The following is a 20,014-nucleotide window of genomic DNA, read 5'->3' as shown; positions in this document are numbered from 1 at the left end:
GGATGCATTAATCTGCATGTCTCATATCTCTATATATGCTTCTAAGTATATCTAAATAGTGTGCATGTTTTCAAGTAGTGACTAGTGTGCAAGATGTTAAAAGTAAGTACTATATTTTCACAAACCTAAAAAGAGGTGGAAGAACATAGTTCTGTTTTTAGACATTACGAAAATAACCTTTGTGTATTAGAAAGCAGCAAAAGGTCTGTCCCTTTTTTCCTCAGCTGAACAGTTCTTTATCTTTTCGTAGACCAGTTTTGTGCTTAGTATAAAGTGCCACAAAGGAACTGGGAGGAAGGTAAATGGCCTTCCTGGGAATGTGTAAGACTGGACTCGATGATCCGGTGGGTCTCTTCCAGTCTGGTTATTCTATGGTTCTATGATTTGGCATTTAGGTATTTTAAGTCATTTTTTAAAATTTTGTTTTAATGCTGAATAATGACCACAAAGTTCCATTGTTCAACTTAATTGCATAAATAAGAAGTGTAATGTTAGGCAGTCATTTTGAATACGCTTGTCCAGATCTTCACTACAGATTGCAGATATGCATCCTGTTGTATGCTTTATGGTACTTTCAGGCACTTCAGGCAGTAGAATGAGGCAGAAATTAAGAAGTATGTCCATAAATAGTGATGATAAATGAATGATAAATAGAACAGACTTCTATACAAAATAAATAAGTAAATAATTTCACAGCCATGAAATCTAATGCTCTGTAACTAGTTACTGTTGTGATCAAAAACATTAAAACAATACTCAGGACTTCTCGGATTCTCCTTTTGGGAGTTCACTACAGTGGCTACAACAGTTAAGAAATTTACTCAAGATCAGATTTGCTTCTTGAAGTAAATATGCTTTCCTCAGCAATTACATATACTGCCAGCCAATGCTGATGAATAAAGGTATTGTTTTCTATTGTATGTGGCTTGTGGAGTTACAAACTGCACGTTAGAAGTATGCATCAAAATGGAAAACAAACACATTCCTTTTTCATATCACTGTAGCATTTTAGTTCTGTAACACACAGGCTTTTCAGGTACTGTTCTCCAGAATCTTCAGTTAGCAGAGCTCCCTAGACACTCCGTTAGATGCTTTGATACTCTGTGCAGTGCAGAATTAGGTTAATACCATGTCTCTGGCTACAGGTCTGATTACAGCTGTATGATGTATGCTTCAGTGTTTGCGTGCACTTTGTAGCTGCATTTTGCTTGGAGCTTGTTTTATACTGTTTAAGTGTAGTAAGAGCCTTACTGGGCCTACTGATCTTCCGTCTCCTCCCTGGCTACCTTACTCAACAGCAGCTGTTTCTTATAACTACAGATAAAGTTTCTTGGCTTCAGAGAGAGACTGCATGCGTGTTAATTGATTGTTCTTCTTCTAACGAAGGAATATTATGCTTTCAGTTAGCACCAATTTAGGCATTGTTGAGCTGGGTGCTATAATTTTAACTGATCTCTTATCAATACATCTCCCTCCTTGTTCCAAGCTTAAGTCTTCTGTCTCACTAGTTTGGCAAAGCCATTCTCTTTCTTTTTTTTTTTTTTATCTGAGTTGGAGTTTTGCCAGGCACTATACTTCAATTAATTGTTAAGCATTTTTCTGAAAATTAGGGACAGCTTAGGCCCACGATCTGTATCATGTGTAGATATGTTTGAATACCTTGAGGGCTAGACAGAGTGCATTTCAACAAAGTGTTATGGTAATTTACACAAAAAGGATTGTATTAATATTAGGATTCATCTAGTAAAGTAAAATTAAAGTAGATATAAAGTGGTAGGTTGCAGTGAAATTTCTCTTTATTAATTAGAAATTATATTCCTTTTGCCTTATGATGCATTTTTAACATTATAGTTAAAACAGTGTAAAATTCCTGTTTTAGCATGGATTATGTATGATATAATCTGGCTAGAAGTTGATGTGATGACATTGGTTTGTTAATCTCAAAGATTCTGCTCTTTGTCTTCCAGTACTTGTCGGCTATCCAGTTGTCTTAATGTTGTGTGAACATAGCAGCATCCCAACAAGAGGTCATATAGCTTCTGGTCTTGCTGCTTTACATGATGATTGTCTTTTCAGCAGATAAGCATGTGATTGTGTTAGGAAATAAAGTGTTGTTTTAGGATAATTTGAAGTAGATGTTAAGCACTTTTCTGCTTATTGATTGAAGGAAGTAATTAAGAGTTTTATTGGACGTGACAGTTGTTCACGTTTCCTGACTGGAACTGGAATTTGATATTACATTCATGTGTCTGTTTGTTTCTCATTGTGATCTAATTTATGAGCACGCTTTTGTGAGGATACCAGAAGAGAAACAATAGATTTTGGGTGAGCGGAATGTTTACATTCAAGACAGAGACAGGAGAAGTGCTGAGGGAGACTGGCAAACTAAAAACTCATTAGCATTCCGGGTGCTTGATGGCATGTGAGTTAAAGTTCTGTTTGTAGATGAGTGGCAGTAAAAGGACTTTTTTTTTATTATGTTCAAGAATGTTTGTTTTCAGGCATCAGGGGAGTAATCAGCATCAATGTACTAATGACTATGTTTCTCCTTATGAAGGTGCTACATCCATATTGTAGAGTTACCAGAAATGTAATGCAGCACACATACTCAGTTCTTCTCTGTTTTTTTTTTGAACAAAAATTGTGCCAGTAATGGCTAGGATACTGTGGTCTCCTGGAACTGTAATTTTTGAGTTCGTCTGTTCTTGTAAAAGAAGGACTGTGTATTCATACATTAGTTTGTATTTTAATTTATCAGGGTCCAGTGAAATCATAAATGTAAACAAAATGGAACAAGAAGAAGATATTGGCTAGTACTGTAATGAAAAATTAAGAAACTGGGGCTTTATAGCTCATCTGCAAATCATGTAATTTCCCTCAAATTTGATAGTCTGTACCCTTTTCTACTACAGATAATTTATATTCAAATTAATATATTTGAAGTCTTTCAGATACTAGGGTTCCATTAGGAAATTTCTGTGAAGGGATGTGATCAGTGGCCAGTAATAGGATGAAGGCAACATTCTTTGACACTGTCTGCCATTTCAGAATCATAATTTTGCAAATAGAATATTATCATATTCAGCAGCATGCTTAAATCTTAGCAGAGACTTTCTGGATTTACAATACAGTCCTTTGACAGAAATTATTTATTTCTTTTTGCACAGCATTGCTTGGGCATTGAGATTTGTGTTTTCATTTTATCAATGTGTATGCTTTTTTTATGTTTCTTTATGATCTGAATGTTTCTTCTACAGGAAAATGATTGGGTTAATTATTTCTTTGTGGTCTAATGGTGTTAATTTTTTAATTTTTACTCTCCCTGAATCCTTTCCTTATGTATGTCTGACTTCTGAGTCTCTGTTATTATGACAGCTTTTGTGGAATTAATGCCTAAAGGACTGAGCAAGAAGAAGTACTGGTAACTGGGGAATCAGTCCTGGAGTTTATAGCTCAGGCTGCCAGTTTAGAAAAATAAGTACAGTGTGAACTGTATGTCACACTCAAAATACTAATAATTTTTACGTAATGAACCTTGGTCTATGCTCAATGTGGTATATTAGCTTGTGGTAATATTATTCTTTTCTATTTAATGCAGTTATATTTCTGCTCACTTAAGCATTAAAAAAGCAGATTCAGCAGAAGGAGCCAGCATACTGACTTTGGATGTACATTGATTGGTCCCAGAGATTTCTTTCCAGCAGTACTTCGGCATGCAACATTAGCAACTGTTTTTAGATTTAGGTTGACTAAGATTTCCCATCACCCTAAATGATATAATAATAGAATATAGATTGAATTCAATCAATGAGTTTCTTTGTATGTGTTTTTTTAGTGTTTTAAATATGATTCAGAAGTTGAAAGTCATTTTACTTCTCTTACTTTGTAAAATAAGGAAACAGAAAGAGAGAAAAATATTGTAAATGGAAAGAGTAGCTTGGACAAGAGTTTGATGAGTGAAAATTGCTAGTTTTACAACTGTAGTTTTCCTTCTGTTGTGGCATAAAATGAAGCTTCTTTGGTTTCTATACTCACTTTCAGCATCCTGTGAGAGAGGCTTGATCTGATACTAGTAGTCAAGCCATGTAACACATGTTCAGTAATGTCATAAATAGGTTAAGTATGCTGAAATAGGGGAAAATTACACTTGTAGATGCAGTTATGGTTCTTCTGCTTTAGAGCTTGAAATACCAGATTCTGCTTGACGATTCCTGCGTATTTCAGAAATAAATGTTAACGCTTTTTTTCTTTTTTTTTTCCCTGGTGTTACTTAGGAGGTAAAGAAGAATTTGATAACCAAATGATAGAGGCATGTTTATTTTCACATTAGTATGATAATTTGTGGTATTGCGTTCACTCCTGTACTATATTGTTCTGGTTTCCGAGTGGAGTTTTATTTCCTTAAAAATACTTAGCTTTTGTTACAAATATGAGTTAATCAAGCATAGAATTTGCATTTTACATACTTCATCATCTAGCACTGGAAGGGACTGGCATCATTTACCACTTGCAACAGTATCACTATGCTAGAAAAATGTGTTTCCTCTCCTCAGGTACCTACATTGCTTCTGATTTGTTTAAATTCTATTTTCAACATTTGATTACTATACTTAATATAAAGTTCTAGAAGTTATACAGAATGTGGTATCCTGGAGACTCAAAAAAACTTTACAAAATGTTGGTAAAATCTTTAGTAGGTATTTAGGAAAGTGAGGTTTTGAACGGTCAGCTGTAAACTTTTCCTGAATGTCTAGTACTCTTGTCAGCCTTGCGAGCTACCATCTGATCTCCCAAAATGGCAAGAACTGACAACTGTGATTATTGCCACTGTCTGCTCTTGTCGCTTGACATCTTTCACAAGCAGCACTTACCTGCTTTAAAGTGGACATCTACAAATGCCAGGCTCTAAGAGGAGCCATTATTTTGCTTCAGGAAGGGAATACAAACAAATTCCACTAATATTTATGTCTCATTTTCCGGACAGTGGTATATGTAGTAATCATTAAGACTCATTGGCTTCTAGATGAACTTTTCAACTCTAATTGTGCAGTTTCCTTAGCTTTAAAATAAAATATTTTACCTCTTAAAAGAGTGGATAGCACTGCAGTCTTAGATACAGAGGCATGTATAATTTCTCATTATCAAGTGTGCCAAGATGAAAATAGATTTTCTGCTGCATTAGTGCAGCCTTTCAATACCCTTCTCAAGGCTAGCTATGGAATCGGTAGGCAAACCAGATACGACATTTGCAAAGGAGGCAGATTTGTCTTCTGTGAGGTTATCTTCTGGAGTTGAGCTTCTCTTCTGGAGTTGAGTGTCTGTTTCTATAGTATGGTCCAAAGAGATACACTGAAAATAATGACTTGCATTTAATGAGGATTGTTTCCCTGAGGTACTGGTACAGAGGTTTGCTTAATAAATTATCCTAGTTTCAAGATATCATAGGAGCAATTTTTTTTCCAAATTAAAAAAAAAATCTGGCCCATGGCGTTATCATTGCCTTTGTCAAAATCTGAAGCTTGTCTTTGAACTATCAGTATTGGAAGCGACTTGACAATGCCAGTGGAGTTTTAACAAATGCTCTTTCTTGGCCAAGAAGTGAATGTAATATTTATTCTTTAAAATCTACACAATAATTGCACTTAAGAAATTGATTCCCAAGGGAGTTCGAATGCAATTTTTGTCTAGTATATGGACTGTTTATCAGGTGTTTGTTTTAATAATCTGTGTGGTGACTGTAGCCTGAAGTTATTAATTTATAATTTTAACTCAGCCATTGATTTGTCATGAAAATTTGGATATGTGATCAAATCTTTCTGTTTTGCATATTACATTCTTAATTTATGAAGATAAGTAACTACCCAAGGCCTTGGTTCAATGGAAGACTTCAGCACAGTCTTAACTGAAAGCATTCAAATACCCTGTTTCCTTAAAATTTCACTTGTCTTTTGCACAGAGGCACTTCTGCTGCAATGGTACATTGGCAGAGGCTAGGTTTGTGCTGCCTGAGACATATAAAATAACCATAAAATATGTTTTTCGCACTTGGTACTGGGTTTTGTTTCTAGAGTAGCATAAACTAAGAATGTTCATGAATCTGCTTTGCAATATATCTATAACACTGTAACAGCTTTGAATACTTGGATATATATATGACTGTACTGTACTTGGCAGTATGGTCAATGAAGATACATTTCATTTTCTAGAGTAAAGAAGTACCAGGTATTTATATCATATCTCAGTGGCTTTTCCATTAATGGGTAAGAGATGCCTGAAGATTGGGAGAAAGTTTTCAGAACTTTTCCATTGTTGTACAGATATGCATACTGAGAAGCAGGTCGGACAAGTTTCATAGAGTGTTGTAAAAAGTAGCGAGAATTAGTTTGTTATAGGCTGGAAAATTCTTAGACAGAAAGCAAATTGGGGGAAAAAAAGTGTGCTACGTACATACTTTTATATTGATAATACAGTGTGTGTTTTTTAACTAGAATGGGTGATTGATAAAGCTATGGACCACTCCCTTGATGGTTTTCAGGATCATCCTTTAAGTTTCTAGAGGTTCATGAGATATTAATTTTAAACACAGAGGAAGAATTAAATAAAGTAACTTTTTTGTCTTGTATCTAGAGAAGCATATGTGAGAAATCATTGAATCTGATTTGATACACTAATTTCCATTGTTGACATCATATATACCAAATACTGGGATAAAGATACATAAACAAGGTTTCAGTAGCGCTTAATTATGTGAAACAAATATAAACTAAAATGCATATCCTGTATTTGGAGTTTGTTAGCTTAAGTGAGCTTTAGTAAGTTCTTTAAACTAGGTGGCAAATTATGGTGTTTCATTAGTAAATCAGTAAGCATGTATGTGGATACAGTTCCTAGGAGTTTCTAAAAACTCCAATCTAATTTTAGCTATTGATCAAATCTTCCAGCTGGCAAATACAGTGACCATGAACATGTTGAATTCCAATGCAAACTGAAAATGTTTTTCATTCAAAATTGTAAAAAAATTGTATGAGGGAATGCAGTGGAGAAAGCAGCTTGTAATAAGCCTTTTACAATGCTGTGTATTAAGGCTTTTCAAGAGAGCATATAGTCTTTAGTCTTTAGTTAGTTTAGTTAGCTTGTAGACTGTTCTTGTAATGATTTTGCACTGACAACTATGTATCTTGCTGATAGGTTATGCATTTTCATTTCTTTCAGTTTTCATGAGTTGCTTTTTTGAACTAAATTATAAATACAGTGGCCATTCTTTAAACTTGTGCAGTGTACAGACAATTTTTACAGATATAAGAATATCTCCTTTTCTGTGGCCTCATATCCACATTTTAAATACAGTTGCTTGACTAGTGGTTCACCTTTGAGCTTGGATTTTGGACATGATAAGTATCTGTTTCTGGGGTCACTAGATAGTTCATGATTTTTACTACCATTAAGAATTTGTTGCTTATGCTTCAGCTTAGGTAGCCAGAATTAGCAGACACTTTTAACAATTTGAGCCTTAACTATTAGGGCTCAGTTCTTCATTCCATATTCACAAAAGAAGTTGTGTAGATTTTTAGGGCATTCAGTGGATGAAAGATTAATTTTTACCTCTTGTATCTGTTGAATACTTCTATGGTCCACTGTTTGAAGTAGAGAATGATTTTGCTGCGAGAATTTGTAAGCAAGTGAAAATAGTGCTTTTATAACATGTCAACACTGTAGTGCTGTAAGACCAATTTTAAAGGTTATGTAAATGTAAACATTTTATATGCCCTAAGTCATTTGAGCTTTCTCAAAGTTAGTTGGTTAATCAGGAGCATAACAAGGTGAATCAAGTACATTTTAGTTACTTTACCATTTGTTAGAGTAAAAGGTTGGGGTCCAATATAGTCCAACAGGATGCTTTTAGATCTTCCACATATGAAAAGTTCGGTACATAATAGAAAATTTAGTTATTTGACATTAGTTGAAGTTGCATGGGATTTTGATTTAGTAGAATGATACAGTGTGCACTCAAATCACAATACAAGTACAAACTATGTTTAGAAGAGTGTAGCAATTGCAAATACATATTTTGGTCATAATACAAATGTCAATTTCATTGCTGGTTATATGTTTACATATTACTATATGCTCACTGCACAGTGTTGGTTAATTCCAGTTTCTGAGAAGGAATGTGTTGTTTGCAGCTGGTTTGGGCCCATTGCTTTCTTTGTGCATTTGGTTTTTGCCATGGAGGTAAACACTTTCATAGTATTTTCTTTTCGTGAGTTATCTGAATCATGACTCTGAAAAGGATCAGTATCAAACCAGGTATCTCTTTGTCCTTTGTTTAGCTGGTGGCCATCACTATTTCAGTAGACCACAGTAAATGATTGTGTGTGTATATGGTCATCACATGTGATTTGAGGCTGCACCTTCGAGTCTAAGAACTTTTTTGGCTCTCTGTGTACACTGCTTAAGCATTATGTTATCTTCTATAACTGTTCCTTTTTCTTGTTCTGGCATGCTATGTGTTCTTTTTTTTCTCCCCTAATTTCTGCACCACTACACACAAGTAAATACTCAGCAACCTCTGAAGCCCTGCTTTTCTCTCCTTCCTTCTACTTGTTAGAACCTTTCAGTTCTTCAGATTTGTTCTAAATATCAATGGGATCAGTGCTTTGTTCTGCTGCCTGTGAAAAATCCTAGTTATTGTTTTCCCGTATTGCCTTTTTGATGTTACTGGTGAGATTTTTCCTGCCTTTGCTAGTATTTATAATAATTCTGTCTTCTCTTTTATATGGCAGTGGTCCTGTCTGAAGCCAGTCTTATCACTGCCTATTCTTAATCACAATGTAGGTTTTCTTTATTAGGTTCACATTTGTGACTAACATCAAATCACAGAGCATGTTTTGGCCAAAATAATCACTACCGATTTAATGGCTACCACTCAGCCTCGGGAATATCCTGCTGACTATGCCAGCTAATGTCAGAATATAATACACTCTGGCCAGGTTCTTCTAGATATTACACGTGTGGAGGGTTTAATGAATAATACAAAATTTTCTTATTTGAAATTATTTGAAGTTACAAGAGATTTCAGTTTAGCAGAGTGAAACAGCAATAAACTTAAATCAGAGTGAAAGTACAAATTATGTTTAGCAGAGTGTAGCAATTGTAATGTACAGTTCAATCCCAGTACAAGTACAAATTACATTTAGCAAAGTGTAGCAACTGCAATACGCAGTTCAATCACAAAACAAATGTGAATTTCATAATGGGACTTTTAATTAAATGCCCAAGAAAAGTTAGAGTATCCTGCTGTCTCAGTGTGTCTTTCAGTTCTGTCAGATTGTCTTTTAAAAACTTTTTTGAACTCGGAATTTTTCTGACTTTTCAAAACATTTTGAAATCTGCTACAACTCATGTTTTACAATTTTTTTTTTAATATTTCACTTTGTTTAATAAGGCATACCATTAGATTCTTTTGTAAGCTAAACTTTGTTTAATCCAGGAACTCTTAGGTTTAGCCTTTAGAGCTCTGGTACAGTATAGCTGTCTTTACATACAATTTTTATGAATACTGAAGTATTAATTGATAATTCAGCAATTAGACTCTCTAAGCAAAAATGTATACACACTTTACAATACTGTTACTGTACAGTACCGTGCAAGAAATCATATTCCTTATGCAGTACAAGAAATTAAAAAGTTTACTTTTTCATATTTTGCCATGAAAACTATGCCTTCCATTACTGGAAGAAAATAAACACAATTTCTGAAACTGAGTTTGCTGATATACTGCAGGAACAGAGAAGTTTTGAAGTTGCAAGTCATTTTCCCTGGCTGACTTTTTTTGTTATTATTATTATTTCCTCCAGGACATTTTAAGCTATAGATAATGCCTCCCAGGGCTGAGATTATGCTCAACTACCTGAAAAATAACAGATGCTGCTATGCTCTTCATAGCAGAGAATACTGCTGTACAAAGCCAGGAAGCATCAGTGGAACATAACCCCAAGCAGCAAAATCATTGTTGAGACTGGCAAAAGCAAATTGTACTATATTAGCGTCTATGGCTTTTCACATCTGCTGGGTTAAATCAGCAAATACTGGCAACAGCCCATTCTGCAAATGGCCCAAATGTTTTCTGTCTGAGATTTTGAGTTTACCTTAGTAAGCAAAAACTGTTCAAAGCGATAGTGTTTGAGCAAATCTGCCACAAACTATTAAACCAATAACATTCATGAAATCATTTATTTCATTCACTTGCCCACTTGAAAAGCAACACAATAACTGTTTATAAGTACTTTGCTATAGAAGGAGTCTCCTTTGTACCAAAACACATTCTGGGCTATAATTTTCCTTTTATTCACACAGTTTGTTTTAATGAATTGTTTCATTTTTCTTAAATGTGTAAAGGGAAACAGATGCATATAAACAATCACATTAATGAGAACTAGTATATCTAAAATTACATTATAGGTTAATTTATCCTATACAAATATTCTTTTTGGTTAAAATCATGATAGCAGGAACTAGTATGGAGTTTGGCATTGCTAATTATGTTATAGTATCAGTACCACTGTGGTTGAATTATTATACGATATAGTAAGGTTTGTTACAACTGTTATGCATTTAAAGTCATTAATAGGCTCAGCAAGGGCTTCTGCTTTTCCTTTGGAAAAAAAGAGCATTTGATCTATCCCCTTAGGAAGCAAAACACTTAACCTCATTATGAGTTGTATGTGGTAAAGTAGTATTATGCCCAAGTGTTACCCTTGCAGTAAAGTGTAGAATTGTAGAATCATGGAATGAGAGGGACCCACACGGATCATTGAGTCCAACTCCTGTCTCTGCACCCCAACATTTACACCATGACCCTATGGGCCTTGTCCAAATGCTTCTTGACTATCGTTAGGCTTGGCACCGTTACTGCTTCCATAAGAAGCCTGTTCGAGTGCTTCACCACCCTGTGGGTGAAGAACCTTTTCCTAATATCCAACCTAAACCTCCTCTGGCACATCTTCCTGCCATTCCCTTGACTTCTGTTGTTGGCTGCCAGAGAGAGGAGATCGGTGCCTGCTCTTCCTCCTTCCCTTGTGAGGAAGCAGTAAACTGCTACGAGGTCCCCCCTCAGTCTCCTCCAGGCTCAGCAGACCAAGTGACTTCAGCTGCTCCTCATACAACTTGCCTTCTAAACCCTTCATCAACTTTGTGGCCCTCCTTTGGACACTCTCCAGTAGCTTTTTTTTAATATCCTTTTTATACTGTGGCGCCCATAACTGCACACTGTACTCAAGGTGGGCTTGCACCAGTGCACAGTAGAGGAACAGTTATCTCCCTTGACTAGCTAGCAGTGCAGTGCTTGATTCACCCCAGGACATGGTTGGCCCTCTTGGCTGCTAGGGCACACTGCTAGCTTATGTTCGATTTGCCATTGACTAGAACTTCCAGATTTCTTTCTGCTGGGCTGCTCTCCAGCCTCTCACTCCCCAGTTTGTCTGTGTATCCAGGGCTACCATATGGCAGGTGCAAAATCCAGTACTTGCCCTTGTTAAACTTCATGTGGTTGGCAGTTGATCAGTTCTCCAGTCTGTGCAGATCCTTCTGCAGGGCCTCTTTTCCTTCAAGAGTGTCAGCAGATCCCCCCAGTTTTGTGTTATCTGCAAACTTGGTTATTAAACCTTCCAGTCCTGCATCTAGGTAATTTATGAAGACTTATAAGAGTACTGGCCCTAAGATGAATCCCTGTGGAACCCCGATAGTGACAGATTGGCAGCCCTATGTAATCTCATTTACTATGACTCTTTGAGCCTGACCCATCAGCCAGTTGTTCACCCATTGCATTATGTGTTTATCCAGCTTTATGCTGGGGATTATATTTAGGAGGATACTGAGGGAGACAATATCAAAGATTACATCAACTGGCTTCCCTTGGTCAACTAGACGAGTAACCTTGTACAAAGAAATTAAATTTGTCAAGCAGGACTTTCCCTTTATAAACCTGTGCTGGCTGGCAGCAATGACTGTGTTGTCTTTTAGGTGTTTTCCAATAGCTTCCACAAAAATCTACTCCATAATCTTCCCAGGCACTGAAGTAAGACCAACAGGCCTGTAGTTACCGGGATCATCCCTACTGCACTTTTTGAAGACTGGGACAACATTTGCCAGCTTCCAGTCAGCCAGTACTTCTCCAGATTCCCATAGCATTGGAAAATAATTAAAGAGAGGCCTCACTGTTACATCAGCCAGAACTTTAAGTACCTTCGGATGAACCCCATTAGGCCCCATTGACTTACAGGATCCAGCTGGAGCAGCAAATCCTGCACAAGTTCATGGTTAATGGGGAGTTTATCTTTTGCACAGACATTTTGCATAGCCCAGGGCTCTGGGGGTGCCTGAGTCCATCATTGGTGTTGAAGATTAAGATGAAGAAAGCATTAAATGTCTCTGCTTTGTCTATATCCTTGTTTATGAGGTGTCCATGCTCATCAAGTAATGGGCCAATGTTATTTTTGGCCTGCCTTTTGGTATTAATGTATTTTAAAAAGCCTTTTTTTTGTCCTTCAACTCTAATTGAGCTCTGGCTGCACAAATTTCTGCTGTTCTGTGGTGAACAGCATCCCTGTAGTCTTTCCATTTCAACTGTCCCGGTTTCCACTGGCTATACACCTTTATTTTATGCCTTAGTTTCAGTAGAAGATCCCTGCTCAGCCAGGCTGGCCTTCTGCCTCGCCTGCTTGACTTCTGGCATTTTGGGATTTCCTGGTCCTGTGCTTTTAGGATGTGATACTTAAAAAGTGACCAGCATCAATGAACCCTAGCACTTTCAAAAGGTTTTTCCAAGGGGACCTTACTAAGCAGTTCCCTGAGCAACCTGAATTTTGCTTTCTTCATATCCAGAGTCGAGGTCTTGCTGTCAGTTTTACTCCTGTTACCGTAGATGTTAAACTTGACTGCTTTGTGGTTCCTGTGTCCAAGGCAGCCTCCGTTCACCACTTCACCCCCTAGACTGGCTCTGTTAACACCCACTAGACCAGCTCTGTTAACAAGCAACAAATTCAGGGAGTCAAATCTCCTGTATGATGAAGTTATCATCCAGGTAGTTTAGGAATCTTCCTGACCTGTTTGTATCAGCGGTGCGGTACTCCCAGTTGATGTCTCGCAAATTAAAGTCCCCCAAGAGGACACGAGCAGATGACTTGGAGGCATCTGTTAGTTCCTTACAGAATGACTCATCAGTGTCATCATCCTTCTTGGGTGGCCAATAGTAGACTCCCACAACAACAACAGTTTTAATTGTCCCTTAATCCTCACCCAGAGGCTCTCAACTATGCCATCACCTGCTGCAAGGCCTATGCATTCCAGCCCTTCCACTATATGCCACCCCCCTGCCTTGGTGTGCTCTTTCTATCCCTCCTGAAGAGCCTGTAACCATCCATCATGGCTAACACATGGATTCAAGCACAGAGCCCTTGCATATAACCTCTGAGACTTCTTCGGTTTTGGGGTTTATTGTTTGGTCATATGATGCCTGGAACAGCAAAGTGTGAATCAGAGGAACCATGCCTTGATTTACATATAAAATATGCTTTCATCATCAAGAAGATTTTCAGGAGACTGCCAGTGTTTGTGAGGCATAATGAAGGAGTGTCTGCTTAATAATAGGTCCTTTAGCATGTATGGGTTGCCCAAGATTTCTTCTTCTGTCCTAGAAAATACTAATTAAGAATGGAGCTCCTTTAAATTCCTGTAAAGATAAGATCATCTTAGGTTTTTCTGTTTCTTTCTCTGTTTCATCAGGGAATTCTTGAAACTCTGATAATTTCACATTTGTTTTCTTTGAGTAACACATCCTCATTAATGAACCAAATCTCAGAAGGTCCCTGTGGCTCTTATTCATTATGCAAGGATGATGTGAAGTTTCAGTTTACAGCTGCAAAGGTAGGGGCTGGTTTGAAATTAAGAGTTTATTTTATAATGTGCACTTACAGGGATGTTTTGAACTTTACAGGGATGATAGATTGTTGAAGCCCTGTGGTATTTAATTTTATTTGCTGACTGTGGTTGGTCTGCCTTAGCTATGAGTTCTTGGGGTCTTCTCTAAGTAGATGATTCCAGTGTTGCAAGTACAAGTACCTTATTTTTCTTCCTTACACAATGTCCTATTTTGTAATTATTTTTCTGAATTACTTTAGTTCATTTTTTACCAGGTGCAAAACGTTGTGTAGACAGTCCTTTTCAATACAGAAATGGTTTATTTTAGTGTAGATGGTTTATTTTTTATTTCAAATAATTCCTCAGGCATATCATATTCTAGTTAGTAAAATCTTCATATGATAACCAGGGGATTTTAATTTTTGCAGTTCAGAGGATTTGCAGAAATCCTCTACTGTTTTTTTATGGTTACGGAATTTTAATACATCTTGAGAAAGTGTGCTGGATGGTTCTTCTCATAGTTTCGTTTCATAGTAGGGAGTAAGCACAATTGTCTTTGTGTAGTCAGCCTCACAACATGATGTCTTATCTACTGAATTTTTCAGGTGAAAAATGGTCTCAAGAAAAGAGTGAGCTTGACTGTAAGAAAATGAGTATAAGATAATTGTAGTTCTGTTATGTATTTAAGCAATTGTGAACTCCAATAAGTAGTACTTATATTTCAGGTTAAGAAGAACGTTTACACTTGAATGTGGTGTTGTGTGACAAGGTGTTCTGTTAAAGAGGTGTTTATATTTGTAGCTGAAGCAATGAACTTGATTTTTGATACAAAATTTGTTGCCGTAGGAATAATTACTGTATATAAAGTAGATTATCGTGATTCAGATGAAGATTAAACAATAAGAATAGATCAACTGAAGACTTTAAAGATGTTTCTTTGAGTATTTGTCACTGTGCTTATGTGTAATATATGAGAGTTTGCAGTCTCTTGAACAGTGCTGTCGAGCTGAAAATGTATGTTGGATTTCCTTGTCATGGCTATCATGTTCACTCCTGTAATTTCTTTTATTCCCTCTGACAGCAAGGTATATCCTTAACTAAAGTTAGGTTGATTTGATGTTTCTTTACCAAAGAATATGAAAAATGCATTATTCACTTTTGTCTTGATTATTTCTTAATTTGGAACATTAAGTTTCATGCTGAAAAGCTGAAAAAAGCAAATGGTGCATGAGAGTTCTGAGGAGGGAATCCTGCTTTCTACCTGTACAGACTCCTGTTCATGCACTTACTGGCAGTGAACTGGGAGGAAGCGTAAGTGATTTGATCCAAGTTATAGTAGACAGAAGTCAAGATAAATTCCCTAGTTCCTTTTAATGTGTTGTACAGAGAAAATGCTCTTAAAAAACATACCTTATGTTTTATATCATTGTATTGGCTGACATGAATCTTTTCGTTTGTCTGTCTTGGGCCATTGGTAGCTGCTCCTAGAGCCAAGACAAATGGCAAAAAAGGTTTGACTGAATAATGGCACGTATCATAGGGTGTTTTTGGTTGGCAGCATTGCATAAGTGACTATTCATCAAAACATCAACCAGAACTGAGGCAACATTCTCAGGTTTTCAGAAGAATGCCAGTATGTAAGGTTTTTAGTGGAACATCATGTTCATAGTGCTTCATGAAACATTATGTATTGGTTTTGTAAAGCAGATGTATGATTTTTGGAGGGCAATTTTCAAATATCTTTCGCTGTTGGAACCATGGGCTTTGCAGATTTTGAGTACTGGGAGTTGATACTCATACACAGTTGAAGTAGAAAGTATACCTGCTTGTGACGATAAAGCTTCTGAGTTTTTTCAGTCAGTATCAATACCACAAATTGGAAGTAGTTCCTCTAAACATAATGTAAAGGAGAAAGTAAGTTTATTAAAATAGTGTTACATTTTTTGAGGTTGTGGAACATAATGTCTGGTATATCTGCATATGGCACTTTGTCCCTGGCTTTATTTGGATTGAGGTTTGAAAATAAATACAAAGCTCTTGAAAGCAAAAAAACGTAGGAGATCTGCCAGCTCTATTCCTGGGTCTTGCATTTTTTCTACTCCCTTGGTCTGGAAAGGATTTGAAGAGATCAAATGAGGGAACTGAAATTTTGGAATTTAAATATAGTTAAGATATAAATATTGTTCTTATCAAAAGCAGAAACATTATGGTCATGAATTCAGCAATATACTGGAGGCAGTGGGAAACCAGGGTACTGTGTGAGAAAACTAGAGCTATTGTCCTAGAATTGTTTCCAGGACTGGAACTCTGAAGATAGGTTTTTGACTAGAGAGGAACATAATAGGCTGAGATTAAGGGTGAAGACTTCAGGCCTTATGGGAGAATTATTCAGCAGTGATAAGAAGTGGTGCAATTGAAGGATGTCAGTTTCAAAGTAGATAATATATATGGAAGACACAAAACAAATTTTGTGTTCCTCTTTGTTTTCTCCATAAAGTACAATCAAGCCCTGAATTCTCTGTGAGGTCACATCTAAAATGAAAATATTTAAGGTAATAACAGTATAAGCTCCTGAAAGAAAATAATGTCAAAGAAAGACTTTGGAAAATAAGTTAGCAGAGATGAAGCCTCTTGTAAGACCATTTCATGAAATTTAAATAGATAGAAATGGAATTAGAGGTATAGATTTCAGAGCTATTTGTTTTACAGTTCTGTAACATTTCAGGCAATAGAAAAAACATGATTGGACAGAATGTTTTAAACTAAAGGCTTAGTTAAGCTTTTAACTTAAAGCTAAGTAATTCAGAAAGCTATAAAAGTGATCCTGGCATTTATATTTTAACCTCTTCCTTGAGTTCATCTGTTTCTTCACTGCTATCCTTTTGCAGCTATGTTATTCACCATAAAGCTCTACTACTGAATATTGACTTGGTGACAGCTTCTTTGCACGTGTTTTGGTTTTGTCCTTCTACCTGGATTATTGGAAAATGTTTATTGAATTGGGATTATTTCTCTTTAGAAGCTATAAAAAAGTGAATAAAGTTCATATCAGAGAATCACAGAATCACTAGGTTGGGAAAGACCCATAGGATTATCAAGTCCAACCATTCTTATCAATCACTAAACCATGCCCCTCAGCACCTACTTATTTTTGCTACATTGGTTTCCTTGCAGACAAATATTTTAATCTATATTTTGTTCAACACTGATAAAAACACTATCAACTTTGTAGTGCTTTTGTAGCAATTTGTGACAGTTTAGCATAGGAGACCCATAGGGTCTCCGCTTTTTCATTAAGAGCGTGAAGGCAGTGATGGGCTGAATGTGATAATTCAACCTCATGTACTTCATTAAACACTTCTCTGTTGTTGGAATTTTCTTCTTCAGAAATAAACAGTCTTTTTAAAATGTGTCTTTAGAAAAGGACTGTATGCTGTAGACCTTTTTTTGCTTTCTGAAAGTTCTGGTCAATAACTTTCCACGTTTTCCTTCTCGCATTCACATTATTTTAATTATCCTAATTTACACCTAGATGTTTTTTCATTGATTGTGAAAGATTTAGTAGGCTCTGTCCACTTGAATGAATTAGAACCACGTACCTCGTCATCAATCGGAGCAGTTTATAATGACCCAGTTCAGGAAAGTATATTGACTATCTCCTGTCAACAGTGTTTTCCTTTCTAGAATGAAAAGACATTTCCCTCATCATAATCCATTTATTTTGCAAGCGGTAAAGTCACTAAGTTGCCTGTGAACATACCTTGAGATTTACAATCAACTCAAACACGTGACTAGGCTGAAATTCTTATGTTAAAAAAAATGGTCATTAATAATTATGCTATTGATTTCACTGGGACAGGCGTTTTACACACAGTTTCCTTTTCACAGCTTTCCCTTTCCCACATCTTACTCAATAGCAAATTACTATGTTTTTAGATTACTCCTATTGCATAAGCTATTTCTCTCTGAGTTTCAGTCTGAACTTATTTCCCAGCTTCTCTATGGGCTTTTAATTCCATAAAATAGGCTGTATGGAGTCCTGCACGTAAACACTGCTAATAAGTAAACCAAACTTTTACAATCTCCAGAGCAGATCACTTACATTGCAAGATAATTTTTCCTGTAGTGGGTTTGCCACAGATGTGCAGCCATATCTTAGATCTTATTATTCCATATTACTCCCTGGCTACAATCTTTCTTATTCTATTGGAAAATGACTGTCAGTTTCCACAAACAGTTGAGAAGTGCCACTGTGGGTGAATGGAGTGATTTGTCTGGTACTGTTTGGCAGGATGCAATGTATTCCATCCATGAGGAATTCAGGACAGGGTGCATGCAGGACTACAATGTAACCAATTGTTTGTTCTCTTTAAGAACTGCCTGAGACTAACTTAATTGAAGAGAAAGATCAAGAAAGGGAGATGTGGGCTAGGCCTCTAATCTACCTTTGGCAGACAGGAGTACCCAATTTCGATGCTGAAAAAAAATACAATGCAGCTTGTGCGAAAAAGCAACCACATTGTGCCATTTGCACTCTTCTCATGCCATACTACAAGGTAAGCAAGGTCCTAAGAGCTCCGTCTCCCAGTGAAGTCGCTGCCCAGCTACTTCATTTCCAGTAAATGGAAAATAAGATAAGGTTGTGCATTTGATTTGAGAAGAAGTATATAAACTGACTATTGCCAAAATTAGAACTGATACTCTGTCCACGTTTGTTTATCCTTGGTTGCAGATAGTGTAGGACTTCTGGTAGGGTGTATGTAGGATACACAATGTATGTCTGCTTGTTCTTGTAGTTGCACTTCTTGAGGTGCTAATCCACGTAGGTTTGTAATTTAGCTCTTTCCTTTTATGTCCATCTTCACATGCTTTTATGGGATTCTCTTCTATGTCTGTTTCCTGCAGTGCTGAAGGAATAAGTGTTTTCACAGTATTTTGGCCTTCTAAGGAATAATATTCCCATAGAAACAGTCTCGTGCAGAGCACTGATACTTGCTTGAGGAATTCTTGCATCAAATATTAGCTGAAAATGCTGCCATAGTACTATGGTACTAATTCTGAACTTGCTAAATGGAAATCCTCTCAGCATGGGAACTAGGAAGAAAACTGTCATTGCACTGGACCCAATTAAAGGGCTCAAAGGGAAACAAAGGAACATTACCATTGCTGCAATAACACTAGTTTCAGGCTGAGTGCTGTTCTAGATTTTGCAGTTATTTCAACAATCAAGGAGCTATAGAATGACTGGTAAATACCTAGCAGCAGTTAATTTTTCTTGTAAAACAGTTACATTGGTAGGGCAAGAGGTAGGAGGGAAGAAGTAATTTCATCATTGTCAAAAGAAAAAGGAAGTTAAACTCTCTTTTAGTTAAATATAAATTTTATTTTTCAGCCAGACAATCATGATGAAGAAAGTCTTACTTTTGGGGAAGAAACCTCAGCAGAAACATTGATGGCTGAAAATGAAAAGACTAAGCCTCTTATTCCAGAGATGTGTTTTATTTATAGTGAAGAAAACACTGAACACTACCCATCAAATGCCTTTATTGAAGAAGATGGAACAAGTCTTCTCATTTCCTGTGCAAAGTGTTGTGTACGGGTTCATGCAAGTAAATAAACTAATTGTTCATTTGGCAGAAATGTAATTTCAAACCTAGTTTTATTGATAAATAATAGCTAACCAGGTTTCAAGTATAACTTTCAAGGTACTTGAAGAATATTTCCGCATGTAATACTTCAAGCCCTGGCTAAATTTTTTTAATCACTATCTTATATTCTCTATTACTTGTTAATGATAGCTGTGAAAATAGTGAAGAATTAACTTCTCTGTAAACTCTCAATAATCACAAACTTCCAATTCTTATTTCAGTTCTGAGCTATTAAATTCCTCTTCTACTTCTCATATTTTTAAACCAGTGTGTGATGTTATGTCTTAAGTATTAAGGACGAAATCCTGCTGGACTTGAGGACTTGTGAATATTGATATTGATTTTAGGTATTCAGTAAATTCCTCCGCCATGCATTCTTTTTTATTTCAAGAATGAGTGATGATTTTCTGCACTAACTTCTACAGACAGTAGGATTTGAATAGTTAACT

General features: G+C 36.4%; 1 protein-coding gene across 1 annotated transcript in view; it reads left to right on the top strand.

Annotated features, from left to right (window-relative positions):
• The window catches only part of KDM4C (lysine demethylase 4C), a 265,420-nt gene that overhangs the window by 133,931 nt on the left and 111,475 nt on the right, over positions 1–20,014 (top strand). Inside the window, 2 exon segments of the mRNA XM_069881261.1 lie at positions 18,292–18,473; positions 19,310–19,526. Coding sequence (XP_069737362.1) covers positions 18,292–18,473; positions 19,310–19,526 — 399 coding nt within the window.

This window comes from Phaenicophaeus curvirostris, chromosome Z, assembly GCF_032191515.1.
Source record: "Phaenicophaeus curvirostris isolate KB17595 chromosome Z, BPBGC_Pcur_1.0, whole genome shotgun sequence".
NCBI classification, from domain to species: domain Eukaryota; kingdom Metazoa; phylum Chordata; class Aves; order Cuculiformes; family Cuculidae; genus Phaenicophaeus; species Phaenicophaeus curvirostris.
The sequence above is the reverse complement of the archived record's forward strand: the minus strand, read 5'-3'. Positions and strand labels throughout refer to the sequence as shown.